This window comes from Accipiter gentilis, chromosome 25, assembly GCF_929443795.1.
Source record: "Accipiter gentilis chromosome 25, bAccGen1.1, whole genome shotgun sequence".
In the NCBI taxonomy this organism is placed as follows: domain Eukaryota; kingdom Metazoa; phylum Chordata; class Aves; order Accipitriformes; family Accipitridae; genus Astur; species Astur gentilis.
Window position 1 is genome coordinate 17,833,074 of NC_064904.1, and position 25,820 is coordinate 17,858,893.

The 25,820-nt window shown below is 40.6% G+C and overlaps 1 protein-coding gene and 1 long non-coding RNA gene across 6 annotated transcripts; one reads left to right on the forward strand and one right to left on the reverse strand.

The window, feature by feature from the left end:
- The first annotated feature begins 380 nt into the window (after window positions 1-380).
- On the forward strand, window positions 381-19,014 carry LOC126050435 (uncharacterized). Its single transcript, XR_007509557.1, has 3 exons — window positions 381-441; window positions 1,786-1,968; window positions 18,941-19,014. It is a non-coding gene; the product is annotated as an uncharacterized LOC126050435 (long non-coding RNA).
- On the reverse strand, window positions 2,655-25,763 carry PSMA3 (proteasome 20S subunit alpha 3). 5 transcript variants are annotated; one of them, XR_007509556.1, is made up of 13 exons: window positions 25,615-25,763; window positions 24,669-24,751; window positions 23,385-23,508; window positions 22,449-22,550; window positions 22,242-22,315; window positions 21,573-21,645; window positions 20,552-20,617; window positions 16,997-17,043; window positions 14,095-14,162; window positions 13,886-13,950; window positions 13,225-13,316; window positions 12,428-13,121; window positions 2,655-6,939 (listed from the first exon to the last, which is right to left on the reverse strand). XR_007509556.1 is itself a non-coding variant. In XM_049828296.1 (12 exons), exons 1-11 carry the CDS (start codon window positions 25,633-25,635, stop codon window positions 13,272-13,274), a joined length of 768 nt encoding a protein of 255 aa, XP_049684253.1. In that variant the 5' UTR covers window positions 25,636-25,763; the 3' UTR covers window positions 9,224-13,121; window positions 13,225-13,271. The 5 variants fall into 5 exon arrangements, 2 of the variants coding, with proteins under 2 accessions (XP_049684253.1, XP_049684252.1); XR_007509554.1 differs by lacking the exon at window positions 2,655-6,939 and adding an exon at window positions 6,990-8,076; XR_007509555.1 differs by lacking the exon at window positions 2,655-6,939 and having other exon boundaries at window positions 9,224-12,517; window positions 12,984-13,121.
- Window positions 25,764-25,820: the final 57 nt, after the last annotated feature.

Below are 25,820 nucleotides of genomic sequence, written 5' to 3' on the forward strand. Positions count from 1 at the left end.
AGGGGGGGGGGAAGGGGGAGAGGCGGGCGAGCTGCGGGTCAGCGGCTGAAGGGCCCGGCGGGAAGCCTCCTCCCGCCGGCGTTTCTTCCCTGCGGCCCACCCCCTCGTTGGATGGCGGCGGCGGCCGTCATCTCGTCCGTTCTCCCGCTCGGCGGCGATGGCGCAGGAGCGGGCCCGGCCGGACCCGGAAGTGAAGCGGCGGCCATGGAGGGGCGGCGGCGCCTCTGGCGGCTTGTCGGCGGTACCGCCCGCCGGGAGGGCGCGGAGGAGCCGGTCGGTCTGCCGGCCGGCCGAGCTGCCCGGTGAGGCGCGGACCCGCCAGCGGCCGTCCCCCGCGGCTCTCTCCGCGGAGCCCGCCGGAGCGGTGCTGAGGCAGGCCCGCCCGCCCGCCCGCCGCGGTGGCTGCCGAGCGCCCCAGCAGAGACGCCGCCGGGGCTGCAGGTAGGGGCTGCAGGCGCCGCCCGTGCCGCCTTCCCCTCACGCCGGTCCCTCGGCCGGTGCGGGCGGGACGCGGGTGGCTGCGCTTCCCTCGGAGGAAGGCGTTGCTCCGTCGCCGTTAATCGTCTCCCTGCTGCCCGTGGCGCATTTTGGGGTGAAACCCGGGGAGGGGGACGTGACCGTCTGTTGCTGCCCGGTCGCTTCTGCACGTGGTGCTGGCGGTTGTGATGGCCTCCTGCCAGGCGGCTGAGGCCAGCTCTTCGCAGGAAGACGCAGCAAGGACGGGGGAAGAGTGGTGGTGAAGGGGCCGAGTGCTTTTGGGGGTGTGTGGGGGGAGATAGATTGTAGTCTTGTACGTGCCTGTGACAGATGCTCTCTGAAGGTGCAGCCTTACAAGGCAGGGTATCTGCACCTGTCAGAGGTCCTCTGAGAGAATTTGGTCTTAGAGGCCTGCTTTGACACTCCTAGATAGGAGTTACTAACTGAAGCCTGTAATAAAACTGTATTTTTTAATATTCGTTTCACATTTTGACTTCTTACCTAAAATCTGCTCTATGGTTGACCGTAATGCAGATCCGTTGTTTTTCCACAAAGTGATGAGCATCTGTCTTAGTGCTTGCTCTTAGCTACAAGACATACCTTGGGTTGATCTGGTGCAAGAGCTGAGGGGCCTATCAGTATAGTTAAGAGATCCATTGTGCTAATTTGACAGACATGGATTGTTAGTTTAGGTGTAGTTTCCCTGTAAGTGCTGTTTGAAGCTGAGGGGTTTTTTGTGGGTTTTTTTGTTTGGTTTTTTTTCTTCAATTAAATCTGATGCTTTGGAAAGCAGCAAGCAATGGATGGTTTTCTAGGGAGTTTAATGAGCAGTGGTGTATATTATAGATAAGCTCTGAAGGTTTAGTAAGGCATAATGCAAAGGAGCCATGTTTAGAATTGACTGCAGGAGATGTCTAACATGGGGGGGAGGGTAGCTCTAGAGTTCTGGTGTTTGGGACTGGGTTGTAAATAGAAAGATGCTTGAGGATGTATACAAAATGGATAAAGTTTTGAGGCATTTAGTGCTGAGGGACCTTTGATTCTGTGCTGTAGTTCCACTTTATGCAGTGGATAAACTGAAGAGCAAACTATTGTTTAGAATATATTCAATCTAACCCAAATGTTAACAAAACTTAAAAAATTCACTGAATGTGAACTTCTAATCTCTCTGTTGAATGTATTGGCCAAATCATGACTTAGATTGTGAGCTTTTTTTGAGGCACGATTTGTATTTCTGTACTAAGTATAGTACCATTTAATAAATAATAGTTTGTGACGAAACTAATCAGTCTTGTTTCTGATTTCTAGCAGAAAAATCCTGCCCATGGATGTATCTGTTACAGCTGGCATGCTTAGGAAGTTCATGGCACATCACCCGTCTAGCTGTTGTGAGGAAAAGGACTCTATAGCCAGTCAGCAGGAGAGGTGACTTGTTCTTTTATGGCATTTAAAGCACCTAAGAATGCCTAGCTAGGCAGCCCAACAAACAGGGTAAGTGTTCTCACACAACTTAGGGATGATGTCTAGTATAATGGAATGAAAAAGCTGTGCTTTTGGCAAGCTGGAGAAAAGGGTCTAAGTTTGGTTTAAAATAACTTTTCATTGGAACAGGAACTTCAGGACTCGAGTTACGCCATGATACTGAAATTTTGCATCTTGAATGTACGTCAGTGTTAACTAGCCCTGAGATTTCAAGACAGCTTGCCTATACTGGATCCTGTGGCGGTGCCCCATCCCCCAGTGCGATCCCTTATAGGGAAACAGTTAAAATGAGTGGAAGAAATGAGCAGCACTTTTCTGTTGTGAGCCACTTCATAATAAGCCACTCTGTTATCTTTACAAAGTTAACGCTTTTAGAAGCTATAGAGTCAGACAATCATAGTAAGTCCTTTTAGTATCTAATCTCTCTGCAAATAGACACGCTATGAGGTAGAAAAACTTAACATCGTTGTTCAAAGCAGCAGTACTTGTGTTATGTGTACTTTGTTAGTACCAAAGGTCTTGTAGATGCAGTACAGGAGATTGACCTGGGGATGTGCATTTTGGTCTTAGCTTCTGCAAATCAGCACAAGGCTTCTTAATTTAAAAACACAAAAGCATCAAAGGCACTCTAAGCATGACACTGATCTTTGGTCCTGTGTAATTCTAGAGCTTAGGTGATGGCTGTAAGTAAATTAGAAAAAATAATGATGTATTTTAAAATGTCTCCGGTGTATTAGTTGCAGAATATACAGAAGTTTTGCCCAAAGTCTTCCGTGTATGTGGCACTCAATAGGAAAAGGCAAGTAGAGGAATGTCTCTATCTTGCAGTGTTCTTCATAAGAAGAGTGGAATAAGTAGCAGCCAAATAAAGCTGTTGAATGTATCATGTGGCTTCCTTGAGAAGAGAGGCAAAATAATGCGAGGAGAGGTTTCTGGGATAAGTAAGATGTTTTAATTCTGTTCAGTAGTCACATATTGCTCTTGACATGCTGCATTTACACGTAGATAAAAGAATTCAGAATACACATACAATCACAGCCAAAATATTCTAGAAATAGTAAAAATATTGATTCATGTTCCACTGAGTTTCTTTCTATGTTATGACGTATTATGCTACTGTCAGACTTTGCAGATGTTCAGGAGACTTTTAGCTTCTTTTATTTTTGTCTCAAGTGTCTAGTTCTCCTTTTTTTTAAATGCTCTTCCCCTTGGTGTTTCTATTCTGTAACTAAATAGGCAACACTTTTTCCAGTGGTGGTTGAGCAAGCATCTGCCTTGCAGTTCAGAACCTCTGTCTGTGTGGAACTGCTGTATTTCTGCTCAAATAAAGGTCGTGCATGCTTCCCACAAAGCTTTATTATCAAAGTGATTGCAAACTGCTCAGACAACAGTATGGTAGGAAGTTGTGAAGTAGTTAGTGTGTAGGTATGAAGGAAAAAAACCCCTGACAAATGTGAAGTTGACAAGAGAAAAGTTCAGTCAGTAATAGCTGGATTGTAAAAATGAAAGGTCAAATCTTCTTTCCTAGTCATGGAGAAAATTGTGCTTTACTGTCAACTATCAGCAATAAGTTCCTTCGTATTTATTGTCGTGTGTGTGTGTGAGAGAGAACAAAAAAAACCCAAACAAGAACACCTGTTAATGCTGAATGCTTACCTACAGTTTCCCCAGCTCTGGCATATTCCTGTCCCCATTTTCAGAAAAATGGATATTTAGTTATTCAAACATAACTGTGCATGCTGTTTTTCATCATTTCCTTGTCAGTGTTGCTGCTGGAGAAGACACAAAGTTTAGCAACCCTTGGGAAGCCTGAATTAGTTATATCCACTGCAGAGTTTAGTAGTGGTTTCTTGAATCTGCTACAGGTATGTTTTGTAGCAGTGCAGTATCTCTTCTGGATATGAATAATGAAAATATTTACAACATAGAGTACTCTGTCATAAATATTTGTGTGAGGAAAAAAATCTCAGATTGGGTTTCCTGTCAGCTCTGCAGCTAACAATAATATTCACTTTGTAGTTGCTTTTTCCAGTAATGCTAGTGAAATGATGTGCTCCGCTTGTCAGAGTAGCTCGTTAGCAGCTTCAGAGATCTCCAGGGAGAAGTAGTCCCATTTTTACTGAATAAACTATGTCCAGACTTTGTTGTGCTTTGTGGCTGCAAATCTTAACTACGGTCCCATGTGTTACAAAATGTGTGCAGTGATGCGTTACCTGATCTGTGTTATTAGCAGCCTAGCACCAAGAGAAGAGGTTTTAGTTCTCAACTGATAAAACTGCTGCTTTCATCCTAGCCTGTTAGCTGTGTGGGGGTGTTTTGGCACGTATCGTGCAATCTTTTAATTCCAAACGTAAAATGTTCCTTTTTTTTTTAAGACTGATTTGGTAATCTTGTGTTTGGACAGAGTAAGAGCTGTATTGTAAGAGACTATTTTTATTCTTTCTGGTATGTAATTTTCTATTATGATCGCTAACATATTTGTATCAAATATTCATGTTGGCTACTTTAGCAACTATGGAGGAAGGGTGCCCGTTGCCAGGGTTTACTTAAGATTGGAGTCTAAAGCCAGTTTTTGCATGTTTTGTCATGTGCTGTTAAATTATCAGAATATAGGTGTTTAATTTCTCTTCTGCTGCCTAGCAAAGGCATGCAAGATATGGAATTTGATTACAAATCCACTTAATTTCTTGTATTATTTCTAAGGACTGCAAGTTCACATTGGTGACAATAGTGAAGCTATTACAACTACATTGGGGAAGTTGTGCAGTGTTGCAAAACAATAGCACACAGTACTAAAGGAGAAGCTGAAGATTTGTACAGCAGCTTTAATTTGGGTGTGGCAAAGGACTTTGGTTGTCATCATCTACAACTAAGTGATCAGTCTGTCTTTCAAAACTTGAAGCAGATGCTTGATGGCAAATGAGAGTTTCATTACCCAGAATGGGTAGGAAAGCACCCTTACATATTTTTCAAAGTAACAGTTTGTCTCTGAATGCCAGCAGTAAAGGCAAAGGATTAGACCTACCTGTCGTTAGTAATCAAACCTTCTGTTTGAGGCTTTATTAATAACTTTTTTTTGTGACAGGCACAAGACACTACTTAGTACTAGAAATGCATCCTATGCATGTACACATACGGGCTACGTTAGTGCATTGGCCATTCCAGTATTGTAAAATTTAATTTTTAAAACTCTATGTACTTTTTAACTGGCTTCCAAATTATCTCCACAGCATGCAGCTTTTTTCCTGGCTTCCGAGCTGTAGACATTATTAGCGATGTAAACATTTTATCTGTGGAAGTTTTGATCTTTCAGGGTGAGAAGAGATGGGGGTTTTTTCTACAGGATTGGAGGAGTGGTTTTCTGTGTAAATATAGTCAGTCACTAGTCTACAGAGAAAATAACAGTTTTAGTGTTCCTGAAATAAATGTAAGTTGAAAACTTTGAAACTTGCATCTGAATCTCTAAATAGTCTGTATTCTTCTTACCAGAGTTGAATCTTGTTTATAAATACTACTGCTTGAGTAACCTCCCATCTAAATCAAACATACAGGGTACAACTTGAATGCAAAAACCATGTGGTTTTGGGAGTGGCAATGACATATTTCATTGCCATGAAAACTAACAGGAGAAAAACTCTTTAAAGTTTTAAGTGAGGTTGTATTTGGAGAACCTTACTGCATTCTTCTGAGGAAGTTAAGCTTCTGAAATAGAAGGTATTCCTCCTTAAATATTTAACTTCTGATGCTACTTTGGACCAACAGTGTGGTTACTTTTTCAGCCTTTTGTGATACCAGACTGGGAGTAAATGTATACTGAATAGGTGTCTGATGCTATCCGTATCTAAGCTGTTGATTGCTGCTGACATTGGAGAGCTGAAATAGCCCGTTGCTTCACTTCGGCAAAGAGAACTAACTCTGGATTAATTTCTCAATACCTGTGTTAGTAGATTCAGGGTTTTCTTCTTTTTTCAGTAGTTTTGAGTGATCTGCCTTGGCCAACCTAAAGTAAGAATCTTCCTTTCTTATGCTACCTGTTGCTAGTTTGTATCTTGGGAAGGCTTGCCCCCTCCTTCTGCTGGCCCAGATAAGACTCCATGCTGCAGAAGTAGCCACGTTAAAAAGTACAAGAAGGAAATAAAGCTGTTAAGACCTATGTCTTCACATACACCAGCTTTTTCAGACACTGACAAGTGGCTTGCTTAGTTTGGATTTTTACTAAAATATATCTTTCCATACCTGTGGAGATAAAAAATAGGGTTCTGATACTGATGGTGAATCCTTGGACATGGTCCATCTGCCAGCATAGGTGTCACTCCAGCTTGTCAGCACTGATAAGGTGTTGATTACAATGACGGCTTGTTACAGATGCAGGTGGTGGAGCAACGTGATCCAACTGCATTGGGACTATACCAACAGCATGCAGGCTAGCACAAAGCAGCAAGCCTCAGCAAAAGAAAGCTTGTGAAGGCAGTGGTTACATGGCCTTTCTTCTAGGGCTTTTGCTGTCCAGATTACTTCAATCACTTACTTTTCAGCCTCAGCTAGCAAGACTGCAGTTGGTCAGTATCGATTCTTTTTTTAAAAGTATTATTGCCCTCAATCTTTTGAATTAAATGTTTTTAGCTATAAGTAGCTGCTGTTAGTGAGAATCTACAGTTCGGCCAGTGATTAAATGCTGAATTTTTTCCTACTTAGTTGCCTTTTTCAAAATACACTTTTTATTTGTGTATATTTTTTGGAGGATATTATTACAGGTAGCTGATTTCCAGGTGGCCAGGGAGTTAGTTGACCAATCAACACTATGTAATGCACACTTCACCTGTGAATTAATTGCAAGACTACTGTTAGCAGGAGGTGTGTACCTTCAGGAATATGCTTTCCCCTGCAGTGCGTTTGTGTAGTCTGTCACCCCATTAGTTACACCACTACAGCTGTAAACAGAACCACTGAAATGAGCTGTGTTGTGTGACATCCAGAACTCTGAAAGAAAACAAAACACATGTCTTTTTGGAGAGTTTAATTATTCTGGATCAATGAAAGATCTTTTATTAGTGTGCGAGTGATCTCTTCCTTGCAAGCAGGGGGACAAACTGGTATGAGCACAGAAACAAGGATTTGACTGGAGAAAGTAGTTGCTTGTTCAACTGACTGACAGGAAACACATTAAGCTACATTTTGATTCTGCCTCCTAAAACAGTATTTCAGGTTTGTTTCTATTCCCGAGGTATATTGAAAAGTGTTGGGAAAAACAGCCTCTCAAGTGGTATGCTTTGTAGACTGTGGAAACACCTAGAATTAGAGCTGAAATGGAGCTTTATGTAAGCATTCTGTTAAAGTCATCGAGCACTTCCCTGCTCTTGGCACCTGTTAATGTAGTCTAATCTAATAGGTCTCTGTCCTTCCCTGAAATAATGAAATAAGCAGATTTCCTTCTTTTCTAAGGGCCCTGCAAAGTAAATTTCACTTCCAAAAACTTCCTTAGACATCACTTGGGTGGGGTTTGGGGTTTTGTGTGTGTGTGTGTGTGCATGTCTGGAATGTATTGGCTTCTGGGTGAATTTACTGTAATTGAGCCTACTATTAATCTGCTGAAATTGGAATCTTAATGAATGTATTTTGGATATGTAGACAATACATATAACGAATGATATCTAACTTTATGCAGCAGTAAAGCACCTCATGTTCTTTCTGAACTCTTACTTGGCTTGTCTTACCACATCACCTAAAATGGTATTTTCAGTGGGTAGTTCTTACACTGTCTTTAGGGGAGACTTCAGGGGATTTCAGTTTTTCCTGTATCTGATTATATGCATATGCTTGGACTATAATGCTGCTGCCTGCTTTATTCTAGTTGTCCATTTTTGGTTGGCACAGCAACTTGTAAGAACCATTTTTAAACAACTGTTTCAGAGTCCTTTAATAGCAATGTACTGAAGATGAAAGAACACTGCGTGGTGGTTGCTTAGTCCATCTGGAAACGAGAGACTTGGTTTGAGCTTGGTTGTAGATCCCATGTTCTCAAAATAACTAGAATGTATTTACTGGACAAACAGTAAGGCTACACTCTTACCTCTTCTGCAACTCTGCATACTTAGACGTAATAGGTAGCAGGATCTTCTATAATGTAAAGTTACAAAGCAGTTGGTGTCTCAAAATAGCTCTCAATTCTTCAGTAAAAGTAACTTCCTTGCTGCATGTAACTTGAAAAACTGGTGGGTGGAAGAAAAGCTAGTCCTTTTCTTACAGGCATATGCAACTGAAGGAAGAAAATGAGGGGGAGAGAACAGTCTCCGTACTATATTTTTGGTGCTGTTACAGTCTCCAAATTGTCATGACAACTAATACTATTTTTCTCTTCAGAATCATGAAACTGCACTTTAAGGTCATGATTATCTTCCAGCTGATAAATGCTTAGGATGCATTGTTGAATTCACTGTTTTATGTTCCCTTCTATGGTTACAGTTTTATCTTAGGGAAGAGACTTGCAAAACAGCATATGCAGTTATACCAAATCTCCTTCCTTAAGGGTGACTTGGACTATACAGCCAGATGGCATCCCAAACACTATTGCGTCCGTATGGACAGTCACACTTTGAGCGTGTGGAGCTTTTAACCTCAGGCCATCAAGCTATTTTTGGTGATGAGAAGGAAGTAACAAATGAGCTGATGCTTGGCATACTTCAGATCTGCATCAGACAAATTGTTTGAAATGTTTCCTTTCTGAGAGTCAGCACCAAATACAGATCTGTAGTATTTCTTTTGGAGCTAGCCTTAGGGATATCTGCCACACAGGAAATTTTACATATGGGTTATTGCTATGAGCTGTTCTTCTGTGAGCTTCCAACAGCTCAATGTTACCATAATTTCATCAGCAGTACTAGTCAGTTGTACTGAAGATATTATCCAAAGCAGTAATTTTTACAGCCATGTAAAGGTAGTACAAACAGTAAAAATTGATTATCCTGATGCAGTAGCCTAATCTTGATTTTTGAACTCTGCAAGCCCAGTAGGATATTCTGAAATCTGTCCTGGTGCAGTCATGGAGATGTATGTAAGTAAACTAGATACTGGAGCTTTTTTTAATTTTTTTTCATCTGCAGTTCACCATAGCCCCCTTCTTAATTCTCTTTAACAAGGCTTCTGTACGTGGACTTGCTGACTAATTATAACAGGGAATGTGACACATCCAGTCCTATTAAATATCAGAGTAGTGATTCATCAGGTGCTGAGTAACAGTCAGTGGATGTATGAGACTTAAAGGAAGAGGAAGCATCTTTCTTACTGTACAACCTACTCTTGTGTAATTGTTGGATCTATGTATTTATAAAATACTCAGTGGAGAGATGACTTTAAGAGATGAGGTGGTCTGTATAGTCTTACTTTCTGGTGTTCTGTTAAAGCCTGTGCTGTGGTTCTTAAGCAACAGCACATGATATTAAAACTCAGAACGTAAAATGTTTCAGCATGACAAGAACTGCAGTTACGCATTCCAAGTGGGTATTTTACTTTCTGCTCTATTATGTATTCCCATAAATGGCTACAGTCTGGACTAAGTAAGTTACTTGTCAAGCCTGAAGCAAGAAGTGCTGCTTGGTATGGGCTAATTATGCTTTTTCTGAGATCTTCAGAACTGAAACTTCCCAGAGCTTTGGGCAGAAACAATCCAAATGAGACTGTGAAGAATCACCTTTTGCTCAGATCTCTGATACAGAAACTTTTACCCTGCCCATTTGTTAGTCTTGCAATTCATTTTCATATTTCAATGTTACTCTGAAGTTATAATTGAACATTTTCAGGCCAATTATAAAAGCTAATTTTAGGGAAGGGGATCCAAGCCCTACTTCTGTAGGAAAGCAGGCTGCCTCTGCTGCTGAAGGCTGGTTCTGGGAGCCTTCAGAGGTCACTGTCACAGACTGCTGCTGTTAGGGCCATCATATTGAGCCTGCATATGTTGCATGGAGCTCTGAATCAAGTCAGCCAAACTGGGTTGCCCTACTCCCTTGGCATGTTAAGAGACTCACTACTCTGAGTGAGTTTACTCAAAAGTAATAAGACTTAAGTAGGTGCATGTGATATTCTTTGTTTCAAGGAACAGGTCTTCTAGAGCATCACCTCTGCAGCCTCTGAGCATACATGCTTTTTCCAGACATGCCCTGCAGCTGAAGCTACAGGAGACTGACTGGTGGAAGCTTTCAAATCTTGTTGTTTAGCTACCTGATCAGTTGTTGGCCTCTGGGCTTAAACCAAACTCTTCCTCCTAGATATTGTTTAAGACTGGAGGGTCAGGGAGTATCTACAAGTAGATTATTTTTTTTTGCCCCTAGTCCTGTACTTACAGCAGAGCCTCTGCTAGAAGTAAGCGGTTTTTTTTTCTTGAGATTTAATATTCTTTTCTTTTGTTCTGTAACAGATCTGGTCCTCACTTAAATAATAAACTCAGATCCAGCTTGAGCCCTTCTGGAGCTTAGCTTTCACCAAATTATTTGCCTCAGACAGCTCTACAGATTTAGAAAAACAAACATGGTCTTCAACATTTAATCAAAGTTTAACAATGCTGTCATGTCCCACTGCATTTCTAAGTCTTTATGTGGTCAGTGTTGCCATGAGTAGCTGTGGAAACCACCTCCTTTTTGGAAGATTTCTTCCCCTGCTCAACTTCCACTGTTTGACACAGAACAAGTAAATACTAATTCTCAGTAGCAAAATTCATTAAAGTTGGCATTTAGCCTATCAGGTGTGGACTAACTTAGTGAAGCATTATGATGGGTACTGCACAAATGTATAATTAAGTATTCTTAAGTAACTAGATTCAAATTAGTAAGTTACTTGTTAAATGCAATGTGGTTTGTCTCATTGGCTATCCCAGTTGGAACTGCAACTAGGTTAAGGCTACAAAAATAGTTGTAATGAGGAGTTTGCAGTAGTCTTTCTGCTGAAATGAGAGTCCTTCTCGACTAGAAATCTTTTCCAGTGTTCCCTGGGCCTTATTGTTAAAAGGTAGCAATGCTTAATTTCAGATTAAATAGAAGCCTGCTAGCTTTCTGTTTGTAAAGTTAAGGGAAATTTCTATACTAAAATAGCTTATTCAGTATTTTCCTGCTTTTTTCCTCCTTGCGCCCCCTCCTGAATCAATGCAATTTTTTCCCCTCATTCTAATGTTCTTTTTTCCTTTCTGCATGTGCAGTTAATGGAAATTAAAGTAATAGGATTTTTTTTCCTTACCACAGGTAAAGATCAAGTCCCATAAACAGGTTGAGCCTACATTGATAACTTAATTTGGAAAAGAACCTGACAGTAATAGTCACCTTGGTATTGTTTAACTACACATTGCCACAACAGCGAAGACTGCTATGCAGCACTCCGTGCATTTTGCAGTGGATAGTACTACACAATACTCTTGAATTGTTTCTCACTGGACTTAACGCCTTCCCACAACAAACAAAAAATCAGAGCATGCTCTTCAGAGGAGCTTTTTAGATAGCTACTTATTAGAGACCATGGCAACTTGGAAATTCTGAATAAGCAAGTAGGTGGTTCTGTTCCTGCCTGTATCTTCTGACATACTGTGGAACATCTTCCTTCTGCTTTATCTTGTAAATATATACAACTATTCTTGATCTTCTCATTTAACCCTGAAGCCTGACTTCTGTAACTGTTGTTATACTTCCTGTCCCTAATTCTGAATGGCCGTCACTGAAAGGATTAGATGGATGGCTTTTAACTTTCATTTAGCAGTTTGTCAGCAATACTTCAGGTGTAGAATAAAGACAAAGAGAATCAAGTAGACTCTCTGCAGGATGGAAAGGTCAGCCCTCAGCTAATGTTTATAGAGTCCTGAAGAGTTTCCTGATTGGCAGTCACTAATGACTCAAACAGCTGAATCAGCAGTAAACTTCAGTAGGAAACTCAGTTTGGAGAAATGCAACACAGAACTAAAGGCTGACTCAGTGCAACAGCTATACTATTGCCTCAGGAGGAGACACTGGAAGAGGCTGCCTGTCACAGTCATGGTTAATGTTGGCTCAGGCAGGCCTGATGGAGAGAGTTCCAGCAGCCTTTGAAAGCTGTGCTCAGCTGGAGAGGCAAGAGTTGGGTAGCTAGACTGCAGCTAAGGCTTAAACCTGAGCCAGTCACCAAGACAGACCCATCTATCTCTAGTGACTTTCCCTTGTCACAACAAGGAGGTAGAACTTGTATCTTGTAATCCCATTAGAAAAGAGACTGTAGAAGGCCAGGTGTTTTTTTCAAAAGGAAAAAACTGTATTAAAAAAAACAAACCACAAACCTGTAAGGGAAAGCTTTTGTTTTAAGGGCTGGTGATCATTAGCATGTAGTACTAAAGCTGAGGAGTTTGATTCATCAGAAAAGTATGCATTTCAGATGAAGATGACCAATAGAATTTTAACTGCATGTACAAACAAGACTTCAATTTTAACTGTTTTAGGTGGTGAACAGAATGGTTTGTTACCTTGTCTTTCAAGACTTTGAAGTGACTAGAATAGACAGTCTTTTTTCCTAGGAAGTGGGGAAAGAAAGCAGGAAAGCTTGTTTTCAGCTCCTAGGAAGGTCAACAAGTGATAAAGCTGTTTCAGAAACTAAACCTGAATGAAGCTGTTTAGAAATAGTTTAGCATTAATTCCAGATACATTGCTTACTAGATCTCAGCTTTAGAACTTAACACAAGCACTATTTTAAACTGAATTAGTTTTTAATTTCTCCTACTCTTCAGATAAGCCTAGGTTTAATACTTCTGATTAGAAGTCCTTTACATGAACTCTTAGTTGTTATATAGGCTGTTTGGAGTCATCAGCTGTGCATATCACCTTGAAACTGTAAACAGCTGTTTTACACTTAGGTCTGTTCTTTGCTTTTCTGCCAAGAGACATCACAGACTGTCACTATGAAGGACCTGCAAATCCTGATACTGCTTAACCAAGGAATAACCAAGTACTAGTTTTTAATATTAAACTCTGCAGTATAAACAAAAGACTTGTCAAATTTTTAAGCAGATTGTTTTTCTGTACCTGGCCTGGGTCAGATGGAGTGCTGTAGTAAGCAGCAGCAACACCAGCCTGATAATATCTTTCCTTCTTAATGTCTGTTTTGATACAGAGTGCAGTTGCTTCTTAATGATGCTGGCCTACACTCTTTTGAAATAAAAGCTAATGGACGGTAAAATGGAAAATTTATTAGTGCAAGTTGGTCACTCAGTTTCTTCCAGCAAATACATAGTAGCATCCCATGCTTAATACATTATAAACAAACCTGTTCTAAGTTAAGAAAAGTTGAACTTGTCTTGAAGTAACAATGTGTTACATATTGTCATCATCTGATTCATCTTCCTCTTTCAAAGATTCCTATTTTAAAAAAAAAGTTCAATTAAAAAAATACCTTAACAGTTGTTTTATAATTCAGCCTATAATAAGAAAAATGAGTTTTGCTGTAGTTTCACAATCCTCTCAATCTGTCCAAAGCCTTGTTGTATTCAGCAGAGTAGTTCATATCTTTAAGAGGTAATACTGAACACGATCATTACTTTTAGAACAAAAGCAAAGCTGTTAAATGCTGGAAGTCTAAGTTTCTCCAGCTGGTTATCTTTAAAAACTGTTCTAGGCAACATGACTTACTACCTCTCCTACTCACTCATACCCACTGTTGAAAAGTTAATACATTTACTTCTGAAGAAGCATACCACCTGTGCAAACCTGCTGAATTACACTGTTCTTGAAAGAAAACTAACACAGGATTATGCCCTAAACTTCGCTCTTCTCCCTTCAGAATAACATCAGCTAACACTGAAGTGATACATGTAACTACACATTTTCCAGTCATCACAACAGTAGAAGCCTAACCTTCGGATAGTTCCCTGTGCTCTAGACTTGCCTGTCAAGTGGAACACTGAGATGACACCAAAATCAGACCTTACCTTGGCATATTTCTCTGCTTCTTCCCTGATGTCTTTGGGAACAATTTCATGTTTTCCATTGGTTACTGCCAATAAAAAGAGTACATCTTAAGTAGAATTCACACAAAGACCTTAACATACAGAGTGAAGTTAAGAATCAATGTTTTACTTTAGTTACAGAAAGTTACAAATTTTTTACAGTGTTTATAGAAATTACAGAAGTGCATTACTTTCTCCAACCCAGCTGAGTTCCAGCTCAAAAGCTTTATCCTTTACTTCATCATGAACTATGTAGATTCTGGAAGGAACAGAGAGAGTACAGATTAGAACAGATTGATCAATAGGCTAAATATACTTTCTTCCTTTCACAGATTTCTTCTGTTGAAGTACTCTCCCCATGCTTTCTCTCCTGCCCACACACACAAAAAAAACACAAGAGAATTTTCCAGGCTTAATTGCTAGTATAACACCACATTAAATGATTACAGTTAAGATGCAGGTTGAGATGTTCCAGTTATCCTAATGTCATGGTTTAACCCCAGCGAGCAACTAAGCACCACACAGCTATTCACTCACTCCCCAACCCTCCCCAGTGGGATGGGGGAGAGAATTGGAAGGAAAAAGGTAAAACTTATGAGTTAAGAACAGGTTAATAGAACAGAAAGGAAGAAACCAATAATGATAACAATAACAAAATGACAATAATAATAAAAGCATTGGAATATACAAAACAAGTGATGCACAATGCAATTGCTCACCACTCACCGACCAATGCCCAGCTAGTTCCCAAGCAGCGATCCACCCACCCCTGGCCAACTCCCCCCAGTTTATATACTGGGCATGACCTCACACAGTATGGAATATTCCTTTGGCCAGTTTGGGTCAGCTGCCCTGGCTGTGTCCCCTCTCAACTTCTTGTGCCCCTCCAGCCTTCTTGCTGGCTGGGCATGAAAAGCTGAAAAATCCTTGACTTAGTATGAACACTATTTAGCAACAACTGAAAACATCAGTGTTATCAGCATTTTTCTCATACTGAACCCAAAACATAACACTACACCAGCCACTAGAAAGAAAATTAACTCTATCCCAGCCAAAACCAGGACACCTAATTAGAACAAACATTAAGATTCAAATAGTGCAAAACCAAGGCTATGTCATCATTGTCTGCTTCCACTAGATCAGTTATAATACAGTTAGGAGTGTCCTATGTTTCTTCTCTAAATCTTATTTCAGTTTACACTTAAGACTAAATCCCTGAACTGTAATATCTTGTGTCTAATTAGAAGCCTGTACATAGATCTCCATATAGACTGCCATGCTTATGGCAAACATGATGGTAATCAGCACTTAAGCTACAAGTGGTATGACAGTATATGTGGTACCATCCAGAATAGTAAAATCACTCCTTAGTCCGTGGGATAAATGTTACACTATAATAGCAATACTGATTTGACTGCATCATAGTATTCAGTCCTCAGTGGCACAACACGTGAACAAACCATAACACCCCTGAGTTCAGACATACACTCAAAACAATAGTAGAACATATAATAACTTGTGGATTCACTTATTGAGAAGGTTGTATTCCTTAGTTTGTTTCAGAACGCATTAGTAAGACAAAAGCTGAAAAATACCAGCTATTTCTAGCCAACATAGAAAGCTTGGAGATAGTGGGGGAAGGAAGGATACCTTCAGCACCACACTAAGTACTTCCAATTAAAGTTTGATAAAAGTATTGTGAAGCATACCACTACAAGCTCTTGAAGAAATCATTACTCTGGACTCTGGCTAGTATTTTAGGATTAAAAAATGATTAAAATCTTTGCGACCTTGCTAAATGCTACTAAGGAGCTGAATTTGAGCTGAAAAACAGAACTATATCTAGAGCTGCTGTTAAGTTTTGAGGTGAGGCAGAATTAAAGAACAGAAGTCTTTTCATTATTTGAAAATCTGTGACTTATTTGTGCCATTTCAGAACTGCTTTGAGGTCCTTGCTAGGTTTCAACAAGAGAGATCCCACAAATTCTTTCCTCTAGCTGCTGCCATGACAGCCGCAGACACAAACTCTGAAATAAACTCACATGCTGCAACACCCATGACAGAAGCATATTTATTACTTCTTTATATCCTTCTAAGCCATAGCCATAAAATGCTGGAGATTACCATTTTGCAGCTGCAGGTTATTAATTTTGTGACAAGCACAGAACACGTCCATTAAAATGAAGCGTTGTAGATACCTGAAAGGATGCTTGTATTTGTTTGAAGAGATAGTAATTCATAAAGTATTTTCAAGATAGCTTACTACTGGCCAATTCACGCTCTACCTAGCAGAAAGTCTTCTCTCTTCCTGGTACCTTTTTCCCCCTCTCTAGTACATGACTTACTGAATGGTACCTTTTTTTTTTCCCCCTGTAAATACACTATCCTCACATAGAGTTTGTGGGATTGGGATAGCATTAGTGACTACAGGCAATCATATCACTGATGTGTTCTGCTAAATTGCATCAGTAAATAGCAAATTAAATATTTCCAGTCTTTTCATGTGGTATCAAGCTTTATCATTTAAATGAGACCAGCTATACCCTATACACATCTTTAAACAAAGAATTATACTTAGCTTCTTTCCTAAGCACTTGAGTCTTTTTTTAGGCAAATAGGAAGGCTGGGTCAAAGACCTCAGCTCCATTTCTGGACTGCTACTTAATGTCCGAAGCACCAGTTCATTGTTCAATCCGCGTAACAAAGCGTACAGCTCTTTCTTCAGAATCAGGACACCAAGGAGTTTCCCCCATCTGTCACCTGATTTATGTATTTTAAAACCAGTGACTGTATTCAGACAGTGTAACCTTTAATCCACGGGTGCTACAAGTAAGCACCCTGTAAGAAGCAGCAGATGAGATCAAAAGGCATACTTCTTGCATCCTTCAACATTTTTCAGTACTGAGTAGCATACGTCATCTCACAGGAAGAGAAAAAATATTAAAAGCAGAAGATACTACAGTCAGCATGAGCACTCATCTAGTAGAAATGAAACCTGGTACCCAGTTTAAAAGGAATAGTTTCAGTTTGAAACTATAGCAAGCTCACCAGTACAGATTTTTGTTGAGCTGGAAAAACAGGTTGGAGACTTACATTTTCGCAACCTCTTTAACAACATCACGGCAGGTCATTTCCTTCATCTGTAGACAAAAAAATACACAGCTTAAGAGAATATACTGGTTTCCATTTCCACAAGGCCAGAACACGAGTGGCTGCGCACATGCCTAATGAGCTTACTGTTCAGTAGTGATAAAAGTGACAAAAAGTTAAGAGAAGAACTAAATTTATTCTCTATGATGAGTCTTTCAGCCTGCTATATGCAAGTAATTCTTCCAGTGAAGAATTTTACAACTGAAAGTTTAAAGCACTCATCAGCTGGAAGCTTAGGAGCTGAACAGATAAACCTTAGCATCGTAAAAGCTTGACTTGTTCTTAGATGCTTTATGATCAACTGACATAAAATAACCACATGTACAACACAGAGCAGGCACTGTATTTTCTTGTACAATATTCATATTCTTTCTAGGTAGTATAGTAATACTTTCGGTCTTACCAATATTTTCTGCAAGCAATTCTGACTTTTAAGCAATGCCCTACATGGAGAATATTGTTCCAGTGTTACCTTGCTCAGGCATGCAGCTGGTTGTTACCAGCATCTCATTTTCTATTCTCTCACTGTTATATCACAGTCTTTCAACAGTTTCACAGTTAATCAAAACAAAGTCTCATGCCAGTTTCCATGACATAATAAACTTATGGTTTATAGGTCAAATCTTTTGCCAGTCAACTCTTCTGGAGTACGAAGTAGTAATACATCCTACTGTATTTCATTAATGCAGGGTTGAAACAAGATTAGCCTCATTTCTTTTCTCAAGGTTTCATTTGCACAAACCAGATAGACATCAGCCTTTGATACTGCACTCGCAAAAAGGCACCTGTCATTATTCATTGGAACCAATGGGACATCAGTCACAAAATACAGTTCAATGCATTACACATTATACTGACGCTTTCCCTAGCATAAAATGATTTTCAAGTTCAAAATAAGTTATTGTTTCTTTCTTTCCCCTTTGTTTACACTGAGCTCAGAATGTAATCCATTAATTATTGTATTTTACCATCTCTGTCCAATTCTCAAAGTGTTTTCAAAGCCGTAGTACAGAAGCTAGTTTTGAGACAGTAGTAAAGGAATTAAGACAACAACAGTTGTTTGTTCATGTTGAGTGTCACAGCACTCTCTGGGGTGAAGCACACCTCCATGGAAGCAATGGGCCAGAGAAGAAATGCCCATGCCTGGTTAGACAGACATGCCATCACAGTCCCATCCCAAGGAGCTTCCTGAACAGACAGGGACCCATTGCCCCAGTTTTCATTTGTGACACTCAATTCCGTAACACACACAGAACTGGCTGCCACGTGCAAATATAACTTGGGTCGCACAAACAAATTGCTGTGCGTATTGATGCATATGAAGTTAGTAGTCAAACAGGAAAACTCACTGGTCTGCTACTATCATGCATATTTACAAAAGAGAAAAGTGAAGTAAATTTATTTTTTGCCGTTATCCTTTTCCCATCCCAGGTATGTTAATTCTGCAGACAATAAGAGTAAACACTAACAGTTTATCAGAGGAATTAATTACGATTATGTCCATGTATCAAAGAGTTGTACATAGCATCAGAGCTACATGAGAAGCACTGTAGAAGAGACCAAGAGATTCAAGTACTCTCCACATGACTACAAGTTTTCCCACAGCTGAAGATTATCAGACATTTGTATAAGATGCAACAGATCAATGCAGTGTTTTCTGCTTGCACCCTCAGCTACATATGAGGGTTTCGCATACTGTGCCCCCCGCCAGATACAGTATCTGCTCTTCAGTACCTGTAAGGCAGGTTTAAAGTTCTGACTATCTGCTTGCCTCTTACTTTCCACCTGTAGTCATCTCTTCCACCGGAACAAGTCTTAGTTGACAGGCTACTGTAGGCGGTATCACCCCACAAAAGCTTTTGCACTTCTATCTTTTTCCCATTTCAGTTTTGACAAATTCATCTCTTCAAAATTAACTCTGACCTGGAAACCTGCCCAGTCTACAGTTAACAAAAAGCATCAGCATGCAAGACTGGACTTGCTTCACATTGCTGTGACAAGATCATACACATTACCGAAGACATTCTGCAAACAAGCCATTAAATAAATGTAGTTAGGCCATATGGCACACCACTGTTCCCATGTACTAAATTTTACCAGCTCTACTGTAAAATTCAAGCAATACACACCCTTATTAGCTGTACAAAAACTCAGTCAATAAAACAAGTTTTTGAAAATCCCAGTACTGCACAGAAAATGAAATTTTTAAGGTAGATTATATATTACCCAACATTATCTTTCTGCCAGTTTGCACACATGGCAATTGAAATTACGATTTTTCGGATGCCAAGATTCCTGTATCACGATCAGATGATGTTGTAGGCTTCCTGCTTCTGATTTGGTATTCAAGCATCTGACCAGATTCAAGACTGAATGAAGCAAGCCTAGGAACATGGTAATTTTTCTTGTCATTTTTCAGTTTTGATGCTACAGCACCATCAACAGACTATTCTTGAATGCGTGACAACCATTTGAACTGTGAACCTTTCCACAAATAGCTGTGATCTACTTCTGCAGACCAAAACCATAAATAAGATGCTAGCAGAGTACTAAAGAATAATTACATGAGACAGACCAGGGTTGTCCCATGTTAACTGTCTCCAATTCCAAAGGAGTCAGACATTAAAACACAAGAGAAGGACAGATGTCTTTTAGGATTCTAACATAATTCTAAATCAGCTTAAGGCACAATTTAGTACCATTTCAGTAGTCTTCTCCCCCCAGACAAGTTTTACAGAGCCAGCTGCTTGCAGGCTTCTTCAGAAGGCTACAAAACAACTTCTTGGTGTGCACTCACAGAACTTTCTTGTAACGCTTCAGAAGGTATAGTATTGTGCAAGCAGGAAATGCTGAAAAGAAACGGCTCTTTTTGGTATCAGTGATGGTGTCCTGTATAGTTGTACTCTTCCTAGTGTTCAAAGCACTAAGTCCTTTTCATCAGACATGTAAAGATGTTTTGAAAGGTGTATTACACTCAGTAACAGTGAGCTACGAACACTATCTTACCTGGCAAGGATTTTATTTTTCTCCATCACATTTTCAGAGTCATAACATTCCAGTGGTTCAGCATTCTACAGTTCCACTCATTGTCCTTAACAGGACCAGCTTCTTTCAACTTTCAAAATACAAGGATCATCTAAAACTTTTGCAAGAAATACATATACCAACCTGTACAATGCTGCCCTAAGGTTGTAATTCAGAATGAAAAACTTAGTTACACTTTCATATTCACTCAATGACTTTGCTCGCTGGCATGCATGGGAGCATATGTTTATGCTTCCCTTTTTATACATGTGCACTCCCTATGGATTATCCATTGCCCAGGGGCAAGACTTCAGAAATACTGCTATTATAGAGGCTAAAACATCTCCTAGAGTGTACAAGAAAATACTCCATCTCCTTCTCCTGTACCTTACATATTCTAGGCATCCAAAAAGGTAATGTAATAAGGTAGGAGCATTTGTCTTGAAACGGCACAACAAAACTGTAACATCATACCTGAAGTTTTTCTATCTCTGTTTTTGCAGCCTGCCTGGCTTTACCAATGGCACACCCCCAATAACCCTGAAAGAAAAAAGAAACCAAAAATACGCAAATTTCATTAAATACTAAGCCCTCTACAGTTCTTACTGTCACTTAGCATATGACAACCCCCACCCTACTCACACAGTGAGAAGGCTATATACAGTAAACCTTGGTATTATTCTCTCTTGGGGCACATTCCCAAATTGTTGAATCGAACCTAATTAGAAGATTAAGTACTACCACTGTTGATAGAAAAGAAGTGCTCAGTAGTTCCTGGACAGTGTTTCTGCTCAATTTGTTGCAATAGGCAATTTTTTAAATGTTATTATGGTAAATCGAAAACTAGAATGCTACAGTTCTACAGGATCAAAAAAACCCAAACCCACCTACCATGAAAATATGTTGAAGTATAAGCACATAAAAATTAAGCACTTCTGTTCCCCTCAACAGTTATGGTATTGGATATATTGCAAGAAAATGAAAAAAAACCAGAACAGTGTGAGTGTGTATCATCCTGTGTGTAATACACAGCTGAAGAGGCAGCACTAACAACAATTAACAAAAGTATCTATTTTGATTTGACTTGCTGTTAGCAGCCAGTGTCAGAGTAGCAGCCCTCTCATCTGAAACTCTCTCGTACCCAGAGTACGTAGTGAATGGGGTATCACTACAAAACTTGCCCTTTTGGGGCAGCGCATGGGACTTTTCATTGGATATAGCCAGGTGGAATGAACTCCCAAATTTCTGAGAGACAAGCTTTACATTAGTTCTCGGAGACTGTACTTCCAAAAAATAAACAATGTGTGTTTAACAAGGACATCCAAATGAGCAAAACCCAGCTCTGTTCATTTTAATCTGTGATTCACCAGAGATCCTCAGAGGCAAAAAGAGAAAAAATTAACAGCTCTTTTGGAACAACACTTACTATTTTCCCAATGAGGAACTTTTAAAAGGGGAACTTAGGCCAAGATGGAATTATTTTTGACACACTCACGTATGAAACTCCTGATGGATCAATCATGTACAGTTGTGCACCATCATCATCATCATAGGACCCCAACATGAAACTGGATGAGAAAAGTAGAATTAGAAACATTTCTTCTACCAACACACACAGAATTACAGAGACTACACCAACTCAGGTTCCCTACGTTCTTCCTGTAGCAAAGCTTCTACTGTCCTGCTACATTATATTAAGCAATTTGTCTGAACAGTTTAGTGTTATCATGAGAGCCCAGCACCTGCAAGCTGCCAGAAACATTTTACTTATCTGTAACTAGACAGCAGATCTCCGTTTATTAGTCCCTTTGTACTGTAAATGCATAGTAGTTGTAACCTACTCTTTAGCTGCCAGGGCAAGCAGGATGATTGCAGAGGAAAGTTCTGCTTTCACCACAAGAACAGATTTAATAGCATCAACTCCTCAACTTCAAAATTTGAGGACAAACTGGCAACCTGTATAGAGGCTTGGCATACTCTTAGGCAAATCTGAGTTCTTCACCTAAGGTTTTACACATGCAAAAAAAGGGAAGGGAAGCTGTTTACGAGATGATTTGTGGGTTACTAATTCCAAGTTTAAAAAAATACTTTATACAACCTAAATAATTCCAGCAATTGTGAAACAAAGGATCCTTACAAATACGGGTATGTTTGAAAGACTTACCTGCAACCAAAAGGTCTGACAGCACTGTATAGTGTGTATGCATGCACATACATAGCCACTCTGTCTGCAAGATGCTAAGCAGAAAAAGAAAAAGAACATTGGAAATGCTTCTTTACAGAAATAAGTAAACCTCAAGTAATAAAATTTAATTCTCGTGTCAAGACCAAGAAAACCAAAAAATCTGAGTGAACTGCACCTATTTCTTACCTTCAGTGGAATATCATAGCCATAGTTGGATCTAAAGTTAGAAGCCTCTTCTCTAGCTATGTCTGCCAAAGAACGAGCATCTGCCAGAAGTCCTGCTACTGCCTGAAATGAGAACTGTCATCAGCTAGGCCAAACACACCTTGCAATAACTTAATAAAATTAATGAACAAAAGTCTAATTATGTGACTCAACCGAGATCTTTACTGAATTCTGTGTACCACTACAAGCGAATTCAATCCAACTAGCCATCTGCTAGCAAGCTCGAAACACATCAGTATGATTATGTATTAATACAGAAAAGAATTTTTTCTCTAGGAAAATCAATAACCAAAATTATCTTCATGTTAAATAGTGTCTTATGATTTGCCATGACTACACTAACCCAAACAATACTTCCTATAATATAGATTCGACAGCTAGTTTCAGGCATTTCTGTCACACAGTTAACAACCACTTGATATCATCCCAATATCACTACTATGGATTAGCCAGTAATCCATACACAAGTCTTTAAAGAATTCAGCTGATTCCCACACTGTTGAGAAGAGAATCTTGTATGCAGCATCTTTTCCCCTTAACACACCTTATTTGTTAACTGTGTAAAAAAGTATCACTTTAACACTTGTGTTTATATTTACATTCAAGTTTGAACAACTGGAATGCTGAAAAGCATTTAAAAAAATTTAAAACAGCCTCAAAATATGTATATCTTCCATTTTAAATTTGGGTTTTACTTATATACATGTGTGCAAAAAGAATAAATTACAGAAAACAGTAAAAAAAAAACCCACCACACTGGCATTTCTGACTCTGTACACAGAAACATTAACATTGTTTTCTTAATTCACTTCTTATTGATTCTCCAATTCATAGATTTCTACTTTTGAGGGGGATCCCTTTCAATTAATGAAAAACAAATATTAAGTAGCACCTCACCATTCCAACATGTCGATCGACATTAAAGAGACGTTTATTGGAACCCTCTTCATAAAGCTTGGACAGAACTAGTTTTTCTACTCCAAAGACAACACCATCTTTGCATCTTATCCCAATTGCTGTACTGAAAGACAAGATAAATGTAAGTTTCTCACACAGAACAGAACTGTAGTGTAAAATATGTAACAGAGAATTAACAAAATACAAGAAACAATGACATAATTCCCCTAGTAGTAGATTTCTTACAGCTCCACTTTAGCATTAAGGACAAGGGGGGAAAAAGAGCCAAAGCTCACTGAACCTGCAAACATTTTCTTAAATAAAGGAGGAGGGGGGTGCCAAAAGTTCCTACCCAAATAGTTTTGAACAGACTATATGTAGGGGTGACATTGTTTGGAGTGATGGCACAGCTGCTGCCCTGTCACCAAGCTGAACGATACTAGTATGAAAACCACAGACTGTTAAAGCTCTCCTTTTGGCAAATTCACTGTTAATCTAGGAGATGCAACAACTTTTTCCTCTAACCCTCAAAAGTGCATCATCAGGCATAAATTACCAACCATGGCATGAACCATGACACAAAATACTTTCACTGATCCTTATTTGGCAGCCTGTGGCTACGATCAGACACTTGGGTGATCCAGTCCATGCCTTGCTAATCAATCCTCTTGCTGCCACTAGTGCGTGGTTGGGATTTCCGCTTTACAGCATTCCTTTGTGTATACTCGAGGGAAGACAGATACTCACAGAGAAGCTGATGTAGCTTTAGCAGAACTCGGATGTCCTCAGTTTCTTGAGGAATACATATAAAGTTGTTATAAATTTATGAGGCCCTGAGCATGTCAGTCTTTCAGTGCCTCAATTCACATCCATAAAATAGGCTTTTAGATACTGCTACAGCAGCTCTACTACCGTAACAGCTAAGCACCTCACACGCAGTAATGAGACCTGCAATCAGATTTTGCCCCAAAGCATAGAATTTTTATTGCCCTTAACACACATGAGTAAGTTTACTGCCTTCCTGTGCACTCTGCATAACATATCTGTTTCTAGCAAGCAAAAGTGATTCCTAGCAAACATGAAAAGTGACTTCTAGTAAGCGAAAGTGATTATACTACTTTTACACTTAATTGGAAGTCTCCTAAAATGAGGCTAGGGACACAGTTGCTGGGAACTAATTTTAACACCACAATTCTATCCGCAATGCCATCATGCTTGTCTAGTCCAACCCCGCTGCTTTAAAAGAGGCCAACAAACATAGAGGTGCAGATACTTGTATCTTACCTACTATTCTCCACAGCTTTCATAGCATACTCAACTTGAAATACTCTGCCATCTGGAGAAAATGTGGAAGCTGACAGGTCGTACTGAAAAAGAAAACACACTACTCAGGAAAAAAAAAAAAAAAAAAGTTATATCCCAGTGTTTTCAGCAGTCTAGTTATTTAAAAACGCAAGACTGTCACCCGCATGACACCTGATGGCTATGAAACACCAGAATCAGGCTGGCCCTTTACATAAGACGCACGAACAAATGATGCAAGCGAACACTAACAACTACAAGAGGTCATCGCATCAGCGCTGGATATACCCACACTTCAAACCCCACCAATCCAGGCATTGCACAGGTCTGATATCACTGTGCATTACACAAACCTTAAAACCTACGGGAACGTTCTGCGTGCCTTTCAAATTTATTTCATAATTTTTTAAATCATGGGTGTTTATTAACAGGTATACATCTGAAGTACTTAAAAGCCCAGAGGCGGGCTCCCTCCCTGCAGGCCCAGCACCGCACAGAGTGCAGAGCTGTGGCTGAGGACCAGAGGCAGGAGAGCGCAGGATCTCCACCACCTCCTGCCGAGAGACCCGCGGCCAAACCCAAACACGCAGCCGCCCCCCCCACCCCCCGAAGGAGCCCACGCCCGCGGTGGAAGGCGGCAGCAGGCCGGGGCTCGCAGGCGGCCGGCCCTAGGTGGCGGCCGGCCCCAGGGCCACCAAGGCGGCTCGCCCAGACCCCCCTCCCCCGGACCTGTACCGTAACCCCGAGTGCGGAACAGAGCGGGCACACAGCGGCACTCCCGGCCGCCCCGGCCCCGCTCCCCGCCGGTTCCTCGCCCTAACGGGCCGCAGTGACTCAGCAGCGGCTCCGGCCCGGGCCCGGGCCCCGAGGAGGCCCAACCGACGGGCCGCCCGTCACCGCCGGACCCCACGGGCCGGGCCGTACTCACCCCGGTACCGATGGAGCTCATGGCGGCGGCGGCGCCCTCAGCCACGGCCGGACGGAGCTCCCCTCCCCGCACACAACTCCTGCCCGGGCCGCGCTCACGCTCCCGACCGCCCAACAACACGCGCTCCCATTGGCCCCCGTACCGGCCAATCGGCGGCGCCCGCCGTTCTCTTAGCGTTTCCCGGGGCGGGGCGGGGCTGACATCAG